This window comes from Bos javanicus, chromosome 4 (genome assembly GCF_032452875.1).
Source record: "Bos javanicus breed banteng chromosome 4, ARS-OSU_banteng_1.0, whole genome shotgun sequence".
NCBI lineage: Eukaryota > Metazoa > Chordata > Mammalia > Artiodactyla > Bovidae > Bos > Bos javanicus.
Window position 1 is genome coordinate 87,870,144 of NC_083871.1, and position 12,653 is coordinate 87,882,796.

The 12,653-nt window shown below is 42.5% G+C and overlaps 1 protein-coding gene across 11 annotated transcripts in view; it reads right to left on the reverse strand.

Annotated features, from left to right (window-relative positions):
* CADPS2 (calcium dependent secretion activator 2) overlaps nt 1-12,421 on the reverse strand; it is a 591,026-nt gene extending 578,605 nt beyond the window's left edge. For 5 of the 11 annotated variants that reach the window (XM_061414559.1, XM_061414552.1, XM_061414556.1 and 2 more), the window contains exon 1: nt 11,716-12,420. In XM_061414559.1, coding sequence (XP_061270543.1) covers nt 11,716-12,051 — 336 coding nt within the window. In that variant the 5' untranslated portion in view covers nt 12,052-12,420. Of the gene's footprint in view, nt 1-11,715 lie in introns of all 11 variants that reach the window. The other 6 variants (XM_061414557.1, XM_061414550.1, XM_061414553.1 and 3 more) reach the window with 3 other exon arrangements.
* Between the last annotated feature and the right edge of the window lie 232 nt (nt 12,422-12,653).

Below are 12,653 nucleotides of genomic sequence, written 5' to 3' on the forward strand. Positions count from 1 at the left end.
CTGTCCATGGAATTCTCCAGGCAAGAATACTGCAGTGGGTTGGCATTTCCTTCTCCAGAGGATCTTCCCCACCCAGGGATTGAAAGCAGGTCTCCAGCATTGCAGGCAGACTCTTTACTGACTGAGCCACCAGGGAAGCCTCATTTTACAGATAAGGAGACAGCAATTTAGAGGATGAGGAAAGGCTGAACCCCACTCCTCTCAGACAAGGTTCCCATAAACATGACAGACACCGGAAGTGGGAAAGTAAAAGAAAGAGGAAGGGGACAACATGGGAGAGATAAATTACCATCAGGCTAAAAACTATCACCAGCCTGATTTCATCCTACTTTTTACCTATGTATTTGGCTGTGCCAGGTCTTAGTTGTGCCATGTGGGATCCAGTCCATTGAACAAGGATCAAACCTGGGCCTCCTGCATTTGGAGTTCAAAATCCTAACCCTGGACCACCATGGAAGTCCTTTATCCCACTTTCTACACATTCCAGCCTTTGCACAAATTCTGAGATCATTTCATTCAAAACAGATGGACAGCTAAACTTAAGTACCCAGCTGATGTCAAAGATTTACTAGTTGCAGCATATTTCGTGATCTGTCTCAACTGTTCCATATTTGAAATCTAGGTTTATCACTAATAATTTTCATTTCACTTCTATCAAACAAAAGCACAAATACATATGCATGTACAAGTACACATTTATATTTGTACAGTGTCCCGCACAAAACAGTCTATGCAAACACTGAACCTTTTGTGTGGCAAAGTCACTGTGTTACCACTCAAGCTGTTCATCAGATGTGAATTCAGCATACAAACTATAGTTTAGAAATCAACATTTGAGAAACTGGGCTGTGAAATTCAGCTTCTGAGTTGCAATACTGCAGTCATCTCCATTTAATTTAGCCAAATTATATTAACATTTTCAATCCCTATCTTATTACACTTGACCTCTGAACATCCGACATCGTTTCCTACCTCTTTCTATTGAAATAGCTCTTCTTAGTTTCTGTGACAAAGGTCATCCTAACTTTCTTATAGACCTGGCTGTTCCTTCTTCATTTCCTTTGCCAATTCAATCTTCCCTCCTATCTTTTAAATCCTGAAGTTCTTTAAGACTAAGTCATTAAAACCTCTTTACTGGATTCTATTTTGGCCACAGCCATGCCCATGACTTCGATTACTATCCACAGGACAGTTTTCAAGTTTACCTTTTGAAACCAAATCTTTCCCCTGAGCTCCAAACAACTGTCCTTTGATCTCTACTTATTTGAAGAACCACAGATTCCACACCTCACTGATTAGATGTATGTTGGATTAAACCATACATCCTCCATCACTTGTCTCACATATGTGTAAGGAAATAAAAGGGAAAAATAAAATCGAAAGCCTAGGATTCTAGGACGTGGTGATCAAACTCTCGAAATTCTTATGGGATTTTACACTCAAATCACAAATTTTTCATAATTAGACAGTTCATCCTCCCCTTCTGTCATTTTAGGTGTGTTGTTCTAATATGTAAAAGCAGTGTGACCGTGGGTGAAGCCGAGATGGAATAACAAGAATGTGCTTTATCTCGGTCTCCTTACTTAACCACTGCCCAACAACATGCGCAATCCTTCTGGTTAGGAAACCAGAGCTCGCAAATATAGGTTAGATTCATCCTGTTATATTTCAGAACTGCTCTTGATGACATTCAGTACTTTGTAAGCCTTTTGACTACAGTAGCATTTTAGTCTTAGGCATTTTTCTAGAGAACCAAAATAACATTCTCATCTCCTTAAATAAGATTTGGAATATATTTCCCTAAATTTGTTAGAATAATAATAATACAGGTTTCATGGTAGAATTTAATTTTTCCCATCTTCCAATGAAATATACAGATCCATAAAATTTGTAAAAACACTGCAGACTAAATATAAAATGAAAGCCTGATTTTCAGAGGAATATCCACTAGCTTCAAAATCCATGAAGAAAACTGGAGACAGAGCCTCTTAAAACAAGTGTGCTCTGCCCAGTGAATCAAAACATTAAGCACAAGCATAAGGAAGGCAAAGTTGCTCATGTCCAACTCTTTGCGACCCTATGGACTATATAGTCCATGGAATTCTCCAGGCCAGGATACTGGAGTGGGGTAGCCTTTCCCTTCTCCAGGGGATCTTCCCAATCCAGGGCTCGAACCCAGGTCTCACACTGCAGGCGGATTCTATACCAATTGAGCCACCAGGGAAGCCCATGAGGAAGACAAAAAAAAGATTTATATCATGTCACTCTACCTGTCCTTAGGTCCAGAATAGGAGAGCTGAAATGCCACACAGCAAAGACAAAATAAAAGGCAAAGGAAACAAAACATTAAAAATAGAAAATAAGATTAAATATATCACAGTGGCAATGACGAAAAATGTTTAAAACATTTTTATAAAAAGCAAAGACTAGGTAAAAATTGTAATAATTTTTAATACAAAATAACCTCAAAATGTGTACATACATACATGCGTGTGTCCATTTGTTTAGTCGCTCAGTAGTGTCCAACTCTTTGCAACACCGTGGACTGTACCCTGCCAGGCTCCTCTGTCCACGGGGATTCTTCAGGCAAAAATACTGGAGTGAGTTGCCATGCCCTCCTCCAGGGGATCTTCCCAACCCAGGAATCGAACCCAGGTCTCCCGCATTGCAGTCAGGTTCTTTACTGACTTAGCCACCAGGGAAGCCCACATATATACATACATATGCAAATAATGTGTATACAAATGCTTATAAGTATATATAGGTCAATGTATGAGTGCGGATGTGTATGTATTAAGGATACCTACAATATACCTGATAAACTCTTCAAAAGAAAGTTGTTTCAATGCTAAAATTGGATAAAACATTGAATAGAAATTTTACTCAACACACTATGAATCAAAGGGAGTTACTTTTCACTGGTAATAGTATAAAAATTCCTAAGTATATAAAGAATCCAACATTAAAATTCATGAATACTTCTAGAAATGCAAGATAAATTGAAAATACAGTCAACCCTGGAACAATGCTGGGCTTAGGGGCACTGACCCTTGGCACAGTTGAAAATCAGCACATTATTATAGCCAGTACTCCAACTCTCCATTCCTCCATATCCGAGGTTCTGCGTAGGCCAATGGTAAATCAGGTAGTACGGTAGTATTTACTACTGAAAAAACTGTGTACAGATGGGGCCTGTGCAGTTCAAACCCATGTTGTTCAAGGGTCAGCTATCCACATAATTATAGGATAATGCAGTTACTGCAAAGATGACCAGATAGGAAGGGTTACTACAATAATGCTGATTTAGATATAAAACTTTACATCTTAAAGTCAGACTATATATATACAAATTTGTAATGTAAAAATACTAGATACAGTGAAATAGCTCAGTGAGCCACACTGACAGCATAATAAAATTAGAAATATCCTTAGAAGAAAAGCTATGATCAATCTAGACAGCATATTAAAAACCAGAGACATTACTTTGCCAACAAAGATCCGTCTAGTCAAAGCTATGGTTTTTTTCAGTAGTCATGTATGGATGTGAGAGTTGGACTATAAAGAAAGCTGACTGCTGAAGAATTGATGCTTTTGAACTGTGGTATTGGAGAAGACTCTTGAGAGTCCCTTGGACTGCAAGGAGATCCAACCAGTCCATCCTAAAGGAGATCAGTCCTGGGTGTTCACTGGAAGGACTGATGCTGAAGATGAGACTCCAGTACTTTGGCCACCTGATGCAAAGAACTGACTCATTTGAAAAGACCCTGATGCTAGAAAAATTGAAGGCAGGAGGAGAAGGGGACAACAGAGGATGAGATGGTTGGATGGCATAACCAACTGGATGGACATGAGTTTGAGCAAGCTCTGGGAGTTGGTAATGGACAGGGAAGCCTGGCGTGCTGCAGTCCATGGTGTCACAAAGAGTTGGACACAAATGAGTGACTGAACTGAACACCTCAGTAATGAAAATAAAGCTTAATCAAAAGTTAGGCTTCAAGAATAGCTGAGCTATTTGGGGAAAAAAGCAAAGTCAACTCCTTGATTCAAACTTTAATTCAAAATGGGAAATTGATTATCTAAGAACATAAATAAGAAATAAGTTTTTAAGAAACATAAAGATCAATTGAACTATATCTAAAAACAAAGTGAAAGGCAGACTACATAAACAGTCTCCCCAAAGGAACACTATCTTCAACATACTGATGAAGGGGACACATTAATAAGTAAAACCATGATCTCAATAGAAAAGTGGGAAAAGGATATCAGATCATATACATTCATCACCCCCCAAGCACTCAGAAATGAGCAAATTAAGTATCATCTCAGCTATCAGATTGAGAAAGATAGCCTTTTAATTATTCATACCCTTTGCCCCAGTAACATTCTCATCATAAAAATTTATTACTAACTTGGAGGTTATAAAATGAAAGTATTCAAACCATAAAGTTTACAAAGTGATGTGATAAAATCTCAAGAAGCAAAGCAAAGCATCAATGATGCTCTACAAAGTCAAAGGCTCCCAAATGCAAACCAAAGACTTAAGTTACACAGTGTGAGGAAAATGGAGGCTTTCCTTACCTGTCCACCTAATGTTATAGTTTGGGAAAAGAGTATGTAAATAAAGACACTCTCAGCTAAGTCCTTAGTTTGTAATTACTTCACTTAAAACAATTACTTGAGAATGTCTCCTGAAGTTTACTTTTTGAAAAACCCATATACATTCTTAGTACACACACTGAAGAAAAATGCCACCCACTAATGGAGAGTCCCATGGATGGAGGAGCCTGGTAGGCTGCAGTCCATGGGGTCGCTGAGGGTCAGACATGACTGAGTGACTTCACTTTCACTTTTCACTTTCATGCATTGGAGAAGGAAATGGCAACCCACTCCAGTGTTCTTGCCTGGAGAATTCCAGGGACGGGGGAGCCTGGTGGGCTGCCGTCTATGGGGTCACACAGAGTCAGACAGGACTGAAGTGACTCAGCAGCAGCAGCAATGATCTCCTAGGAGGAAATCGTTGTGAAATTCACTCAGGCATTCATGCTCAGTTGCTCAGTCATGTCCAACTCTTTGCAACCCCATGGATTGTGGCCTTCCTCTGTCCATAGAATTTTCCAGGCAAGAATACTGGAGTGGGTTGCCATTTCCCACTCCAGGGAATCTTCCTGACCCAGCTATCTTACATGCATCTCTTGTGTCTCCTGCATTGGAAGGTGGGTTCTGTCCCAGTGAGCCAACTGGGAAGCAGATAGTCATTGCTCAGTGTCAACTCCAACTTAAGGTTTCACTATATTATGTTTTCCAGTTCATTTTTTAATAAAAAAACACTCAGGTTTACCCTGCTGTATTTTCTGTTGCGAACCTAGCAATCTATCCATAGTTTTGTAATAAATAAATTATACAACTGTTAATGCAGTTTAATGGTCTACAGCATTTCATCATATTAAAGACCTTTTAAAAGTCCAAATATGCACTGCCCTCCCACTATTGATTCAGTAAAGTCTAAAATACTGATGTTTTTTGTTCCTTGCTTAGAGCATCCCTATTACCTTTTCCTTCATGTGTAATATGGGTTTAATTACTGAGCAATCTAACTCACTACTGCAAATACCTTCACCTTGCCCAGGTGACACAGACACAAGCTGTAAGTCATTTCCCTGTAGTTTCCCTTTAAAACAGGGCATCTCATGTCTGATGGTACCTTGGAAGCACCCAGAAAGCTTTATGACTATAACCCCAGAGACGGATTCAATTAGTCTGCAGTACAATCTGAATAACAGGATTGTTTAAAAAGCTCTCCAGATGATTCTAGCATGCAGCTAAGGAGAAGAATCCCAAGTTTTGCTTTTTTGTTTTTGTAAAGAAAGGAAATTGTATCTTTCTGCCTTTCCATAAGGAAGGCTGAACGCCAAAGAATTGATGCTTTTGAGTTGCGGTATTGAAGAAGACTCTTGAGAGTCCCTTGGACCACAAGGAGATCAAACCAGTCAATCCTAAAGGAAATTAATCCTGAATATTCATTAGAAGGACTGATGCAGAAGCTTCGATACTTTGGCCACCTGACGCAAACGGCCAACTCATTGGAAAAGACCCTGATGCTGGGAAAGATTGAAGGCAGGATACAGGGACGACAGAGGACATGATAGTTGGATGTTACCATTTAGTCAATGGACATGGGTTTGAGCAAGCTCCAGGCAATGGTGAAGGACATGGAAGGCTGGCATGATGCAGTCCATGGGGCTGCAAAGAGTCAGACATGACTGAATAACAACAATAAGGAAATCATATCAAAATATATAAGTCACTTAAACACTGGTCCTAAAAAAATGTTATAGATTTGGGACAGTTTCATGATTTGATTTTTGAATACTCTTAAAACCTTGGGACTATATCATCTAATGATATTATTAGGTTTTCTTTCCCTAGGCTAAAAACTGAAATGGCAGTAACACATGACAATGAGACCCACCCTCTTTCCCAAAACAGGCCTAATTTGAAATGCATAAAAAGCAGCACAATAACTCAAGAGGCTTGTCTCATAGAAAATTATAACTGATGGGATTTTCCATTCATAATTCCCATACTTAATAACCTGGCAACTGGCCTTAATTCTGTTTTGAAGGTCTTTAATGACTTTACAAACTATGCTATTTATCTTGTGAGTGTAGAAATTGAGGAAACTGCTTCCATTTAAAACTGAAGAGGGGACACACACAATATTTTATTTCACTTTATAAGCAGTCAATGTATATCAGAGATTACTGCTGATTTCATTTTTGAAAGAAGCAAACTCCAACATCACTCAATCCATTTGAGTTCTCATTAGCACAACTCATTCTACCAAATTCAGTGCTGCGGTCCCAAGATACCCTCTGGAGGGACAGATGAATCACTTGAAACCAGTGGCCCTTTCTTCTCTGAGATACTGTGTAAGTCCAGTCCAAGGTTTCACTTTAATGTGTGGTTTCCTACTTACTCCCCATAGGACAATGTACTCCCTATTATTAAAAGCAGCAAAAACAACATAACCCATCCCTTCTGTGTTTGCCCCATAAAGAACCAAAGCCTGAGTAGTAAAGCATGAATTATCCCAATTCCCTGAGAGGCTGGGCTTTTTAGACTATCACCATATCTCCTGGAACCCTGCAAGCAAGAAAGGCACCTCATGGGGCTTCCACACTGCCTGTCCCCCTGGATTTGGTATTGGCATTGGGAAAACCCCTGTGAAGTCATTAGTTATACAGCAGCAGGTATTGTCATTTTCATGGCTTTCTTTAGAGATGGTGGGGTAACCCTCCTGGTGGTCCAATGGCTAAAGACTCCATGCTCCCAATGCAGGGGGCCTGGGTTCAGTCCCTGGTCAGGGCACTATGGAGGGTGGGGTGAGTCCAAGAGATCTCACAACATGTTTAGGAAGATTAATTTCCAAGAAGAGAAGTCAACTCTTACCCTCTATATTCTTTCTGCCACCCTATACCTCACTGAGGGGTTTCCGAGGGGCCTCGGTGATAAAGAATCTGTCTGCCAAAGCGAGAGATGCAAGAGACTGGAGTTTAATCCCTGGATCAGGAAGATCCCCTAGAGGAAGAAAATGGAAACCCACTCCAGTATTCTTGCTTGGAAATTTCCAAGGACCAGGAGCCAGGCAGGCTATAGTCCATGGGGTCGGAAAGAGTCAGCAATGACTAAGCCCACACACCTCACTAGGTCTTTGAAACATGGACTAAACCTGATACTTCATGTATCCAACAAGCGTTTACTAGGTTCTTATACCCCAGGCCTCAGTCGTATCTTAGGTCCTGCAGATGGCACAACACAGCACTAAGGCACAATGACGTCTAGTGTAAGGTATGTGATTCCTGGAGTTTATAAATCTAGCTTTTTTTTTTTTTTCCCCATAAAATTGGCTCTTTCCCCGAGCTTGGATATCATCTAAGCAGTGAGAAATGGTTTTGTTTTGTTTAAGCCACAAAAATACTCCCATTTCCAAAGAGGGCTAAAAGCAGCCACTTATTGCAGCCTGACACTCACATGTGAGACATGTAGGCAAGAACCCACCGTGTGTCACTCCACCCAATACTATTTCCCCGTGATGCTCTCTCCTTGATCAGTTTTACCAAAGGAGATTACTTCCCCACCATCTGCGATTTCACACTATTTGTATACATTTCTCAAACTTAATTAGTGTGGAAAATTATGCAAAGTGGTGGGAGTGATTACATAAGGAGGTTTAAGGAGTTTAGTAAGATTACAGGGACACATAAAAATGCAAAGAACATGGGTATATGAATCCCATGGAGAGTTATCAGGTACCATTTTAATCTTTTAAATTCCCTCTTCATTATTTCTAGTTTAAGGTAGTTGGCTTTAGTATCTGTCACTAAATTTAATAATGAAAAAGCAACTTACTGACTATAAACCTATGGAGTGGACAACCAAAACTTCGCATACACACCTGAAATTTCTTATAAATTGAGACCTGCAATCTGTAAGCCCCCAATTAAGGAATGTGCTTAACCTCTTCTATGGCAGTCATTATATTCATCAGATTTTCCCCTACCTTCTAACAACTATGGACTGTATTTTTCCTTTAGGGTCTCAATGTTTTCCAAAGACAACCTGCCTTTATAAAGTAAAAACTGATGTCCAAAGACAAATGGCCTTTATTAAGTAATAACTGTAATAGCTTTATCTGTTATTGTTTCCTAATTTCAACACTGATTCCACATTTAACCAATGATCTGGAATCATCCAAGGTTCATCATTATCTGTTAACGGATAGAGCAAAGATTATGTAAATAAGCAGAGACTGAGGCATTAGCCACAGCTAAAGTCATTCTGCTACTGGCTGCTTGTTACTTCACATTCGTATCATGTGTGAACCATTTAGGCAGTGTGACCACCTCGTGAAAGTTTCGTCAATGTCTATACACTCACTTCCAGAATTTTCTGTAAAGTCCTAAGTTAGACTGGCATAAGCCAACCACCATTATTATTCTAAGCTGAAACTTCCCAGCCAAAAGCAAAGACAGCCATGTTTAAGTCAACTGAGTTTAATGCCATTACGATTTTTCAATTCACGGATACAACCTCTTGATAGCTTTGTGGGCCATTTTAGCCAGCTAGGAAAACAAAAATCACTGCAGCTAAGCTGGTTCACAGAAACTCAACCAACTCACTCAACCTAATAGCAAGAGAGCTTTGACCACCAGAATAAGGCTTCTACCATCCTGTGATTAGTTTTCTTCTTTTAAAGATGAGGACCCTTTCAGATCTCAATTTCTCTGTTTCTAAATTCTCAAGTTAGGAGGAGTAAGCAGCAATATGCACTTCAATGACAACAATTTAAGCCATTAAATCCTTTTACTAGATGTTTGACTACCTCAAGATACAGAATAAAAATATACAATGGATTAGTGATTTTGCAATTATCCTGGTACTTCTTTTATATAACCCAACTGTATAATTCAAGACAAAGTTTTGGGCATTAATTATTGGCTTGAGCATCAAATTCACAGGAATATAGTTAAATTCTCATTTCATTTTGTCCTAGGAGGGAACCCAACTGCTAAGAATTACTCCAGCTCCCTTCAGCAAGCAACATGCTTAAAGAAAAAATGTGGGGCTTGTTGAATAAGGGAAAACACTTAAGTTGTTTTGGGGCCTTCCCCCTTAAAAATAAGAATACTTTGCAAAACTTCATCTGACAGCATTCAATGCTCAATATTTGGGAAACAAATTTCCAAGTGTTCTTGCACAGAGCACAGACAGAGTTCTGCTTCTTTTTCTGCTGTTCGTAATTCTTTTTGATGACGTCTGAATGATGTTATAAAAAATTATTTCCTCAGCGGTATTGTGACTGCACCTGTTTGCCAATTCAAATTTCTGGAAAAACATTCTATTTAAACAAGAGGAGTCAGAGAAATCTGTACTATTTGAACAAGCAAAGGAGTGTTTGTTTTACTAACAAAATGCAACAAGTATGCACAGTAAGAATCAGCTACCAGCAAGTGACTTTTTGCAAAAGCATCTTCAGTAATAATATTCCAGATAGGAATAGTCTCTTAGTTTCATTACACATTATTTTTATACTTTAATACCAAAAATAAGGTTAAATGCAATATGAATGGAAGTACTGGAGACTGGATGATAGTCATAAACTCAATATGACTAAACAACATACATCAAAATTTAGTTATAATTTTAGAGTAGGTACTGAAGTTGAAAGTCACTTGACCTACAGAGCTGAGAGGCAGTGAGTGACTGCAGTGCAACCCAATGCAGGCAAAAGAGAACAGTGTGGTACTCACCTGAGAGCAGAGTGGAAGGCTCCAAGAACTCCATGGGGCACTGCCTCCAAACTGACCTCAGGAATGGTGGCTCTGATCATGCCAATTATTTAGGGAATAGGAAATGTTACTCAAATATGTCTCCAAAATGAGAGGCCTGTCCGGATCCCAAGGTTTTTTTCCAGCTCTAGCATTCTGTGACTGAGTTACCTAGAGGGTTAGGCACCTGAAGGGTCTGGGTAATTAGCTTGCAGGTGTACAGAATCATCCCATAAGCATACCCAGAGAGTGATTCAAGACAGCTGCTTGGTTTAGGCTTGTTTTAGAGAAGCTGGGTAAATGGGGGTGAAGGGTAATGGGGAGACTGCATTTACTCTGAAATATAGCTTTTCACAAGTCAATTCAGAAGTGCTCCAAATTTCTAAGAAATGCCTCACATTCTGAGGTTAATGCTTCAGAAAACAAATCTCTGTGCAACGAGGCATGCTCTGGGCAAATTACAGTCTCTCTGGGTCTTCATATCCTGTCCCAAACTAAGGCGACTGGTGAAGATTTCCAGCGAACCTCTAGGTTCATACTCTGTTAATGAGGGTTTCTTAGTTTCTATCAAAAACATATACCCAATTAGGGCAATTTGAGTCATTACTTTTGTCTGCTACAAAATTAGACTCCTGGGGGTCTTGTTTCAAAACTAAAGTTGGCGTGCATTTCACCCGAAACAAATGCCTTACCTCTCTGGGAATGGCGGGGTGTGTAGTACGTTGTTTTGAAGTGGTCACAAACCAATCCTATTTTTCATCAATAGCGTGTTTCATTAAGGCCTGCCGGGACTAGTAATTACTAACCCACAGCCACTCTCCAAGCTGCACACTATTCCGCCTTAGGATTTGATGTCCTAGTTGTACAGCAGTACAGGAAAACTTGTCAGGTTAGGTTTGTTTTGGGGAACATTTCTACACCTTCTCCTTAGAGAAGACTTCCCTCTTGCTCAGATCCCGCATTCATTCAGATCCAGGGTAAAGCCCTGCTCTAGCAGAACTAAGTGGACAGGAATGCACCACCGGTGTTTTGAAATTAAAGTTGATAGGAGTTGCGTCCGGATCCGGCCGGGGCCGAGCCCGCCGGGTGCAGCAGCCGCACCGCCGGGCCGGTATCAGCCCCATGGATGCCAAACTGACCCTTCTGCCAACCGTGGGGGAGAAGGCAAGTCCGCGGCAACCCGACACCCGGCGGGCTGAAGAACTGTACCCCTCGACACACACACACACACACACACACCCCCAAAGATTCCCTTGCCCTCCAAGAGTAACAAAAACACAGTGTCCTGCAGAAGGACAGCGGGCAGGGGCCCCAGAGTTCTACCAGGAGAAAAGCCCAGGGAGGAAGAAGTGGAGGTTGGAAACGCCGGGTCCTGCAAGCAACTCACCTTCTGCTGTCTCCGGGCCATATCGGTGGGCTGCTTGGCATTGAAGGGGTACGCGATGCACCTCACGACGAAAACGTACAGCTGCAGACGGATCCTCCGCTCCTGCTCCTCGTCCAGCTGCCGTTCAGGTTCGTCTCGCCCCTCGCTGAGCATCGAGGGGCTCGGGCTCACGGGTCTGGCCGCGCCGCCACCTGCGCGCCCCGCCGCGTCCCGCCGCCCTTCCCGAGCCGGAGCCGGCGGCGCTCGCTGCGAGCCGCCGGCCGCCACCAGCACATCGCGGCTCTCCTCTTCCAGCCCTTCGTCCGACTCCTCTTCGCTAGAAGACGGGTCCAGCATGGTGCTCCGGACGCCCTGCCGCGCAATCCGCGGCCCCCCAGGCGCCTCACTCTCGGCGGCTGCGCCCGCGGGTCTGCACGAGCTGAGCGGCTGGCAGCTGCTGCGGCAGAACGAAAGGGAAACTGACCGAGGCTTTCCGGACACGTCGAGTTGGACCCAGGAGTGTTTCCTACCACCAGGGCGAAAGGGGCGGGCGGGGGCCGCCCGGATTAAATAGGCGGAGTTAGCGCCGGGAGTGAGCCCGAGCGCCTAGTGAACTGCTCAGCGGGCCGTGGCCCCGCCGCCCTCTTGGTTCCTCAACCTCCGCCGGCCGAGGCGCGGCCGCCCGAGCGCCCCGGCGCAGGTGGGGAACCTGTGGCGCCTACAACAAGCAACACGTGGAATGGAATGTTGAGGAGCGGGCGCGGGGCCGCGGAGTGCGCGTGCGCGCGCCGCCGCCGCGACCCGGGCCGAATGCTTGGGTGCCAGGCGGGCGGTTCGCAAACATACAGAGGCGCTCAGCTTAGTGGTTCTGCGTGCGCCGACCCGGGATCTTTAGATGGTCGTGACCTCACCATCACCACCTTTCTTTTCTTCCGCAAGATTTCTGAGGCACAGGCGGA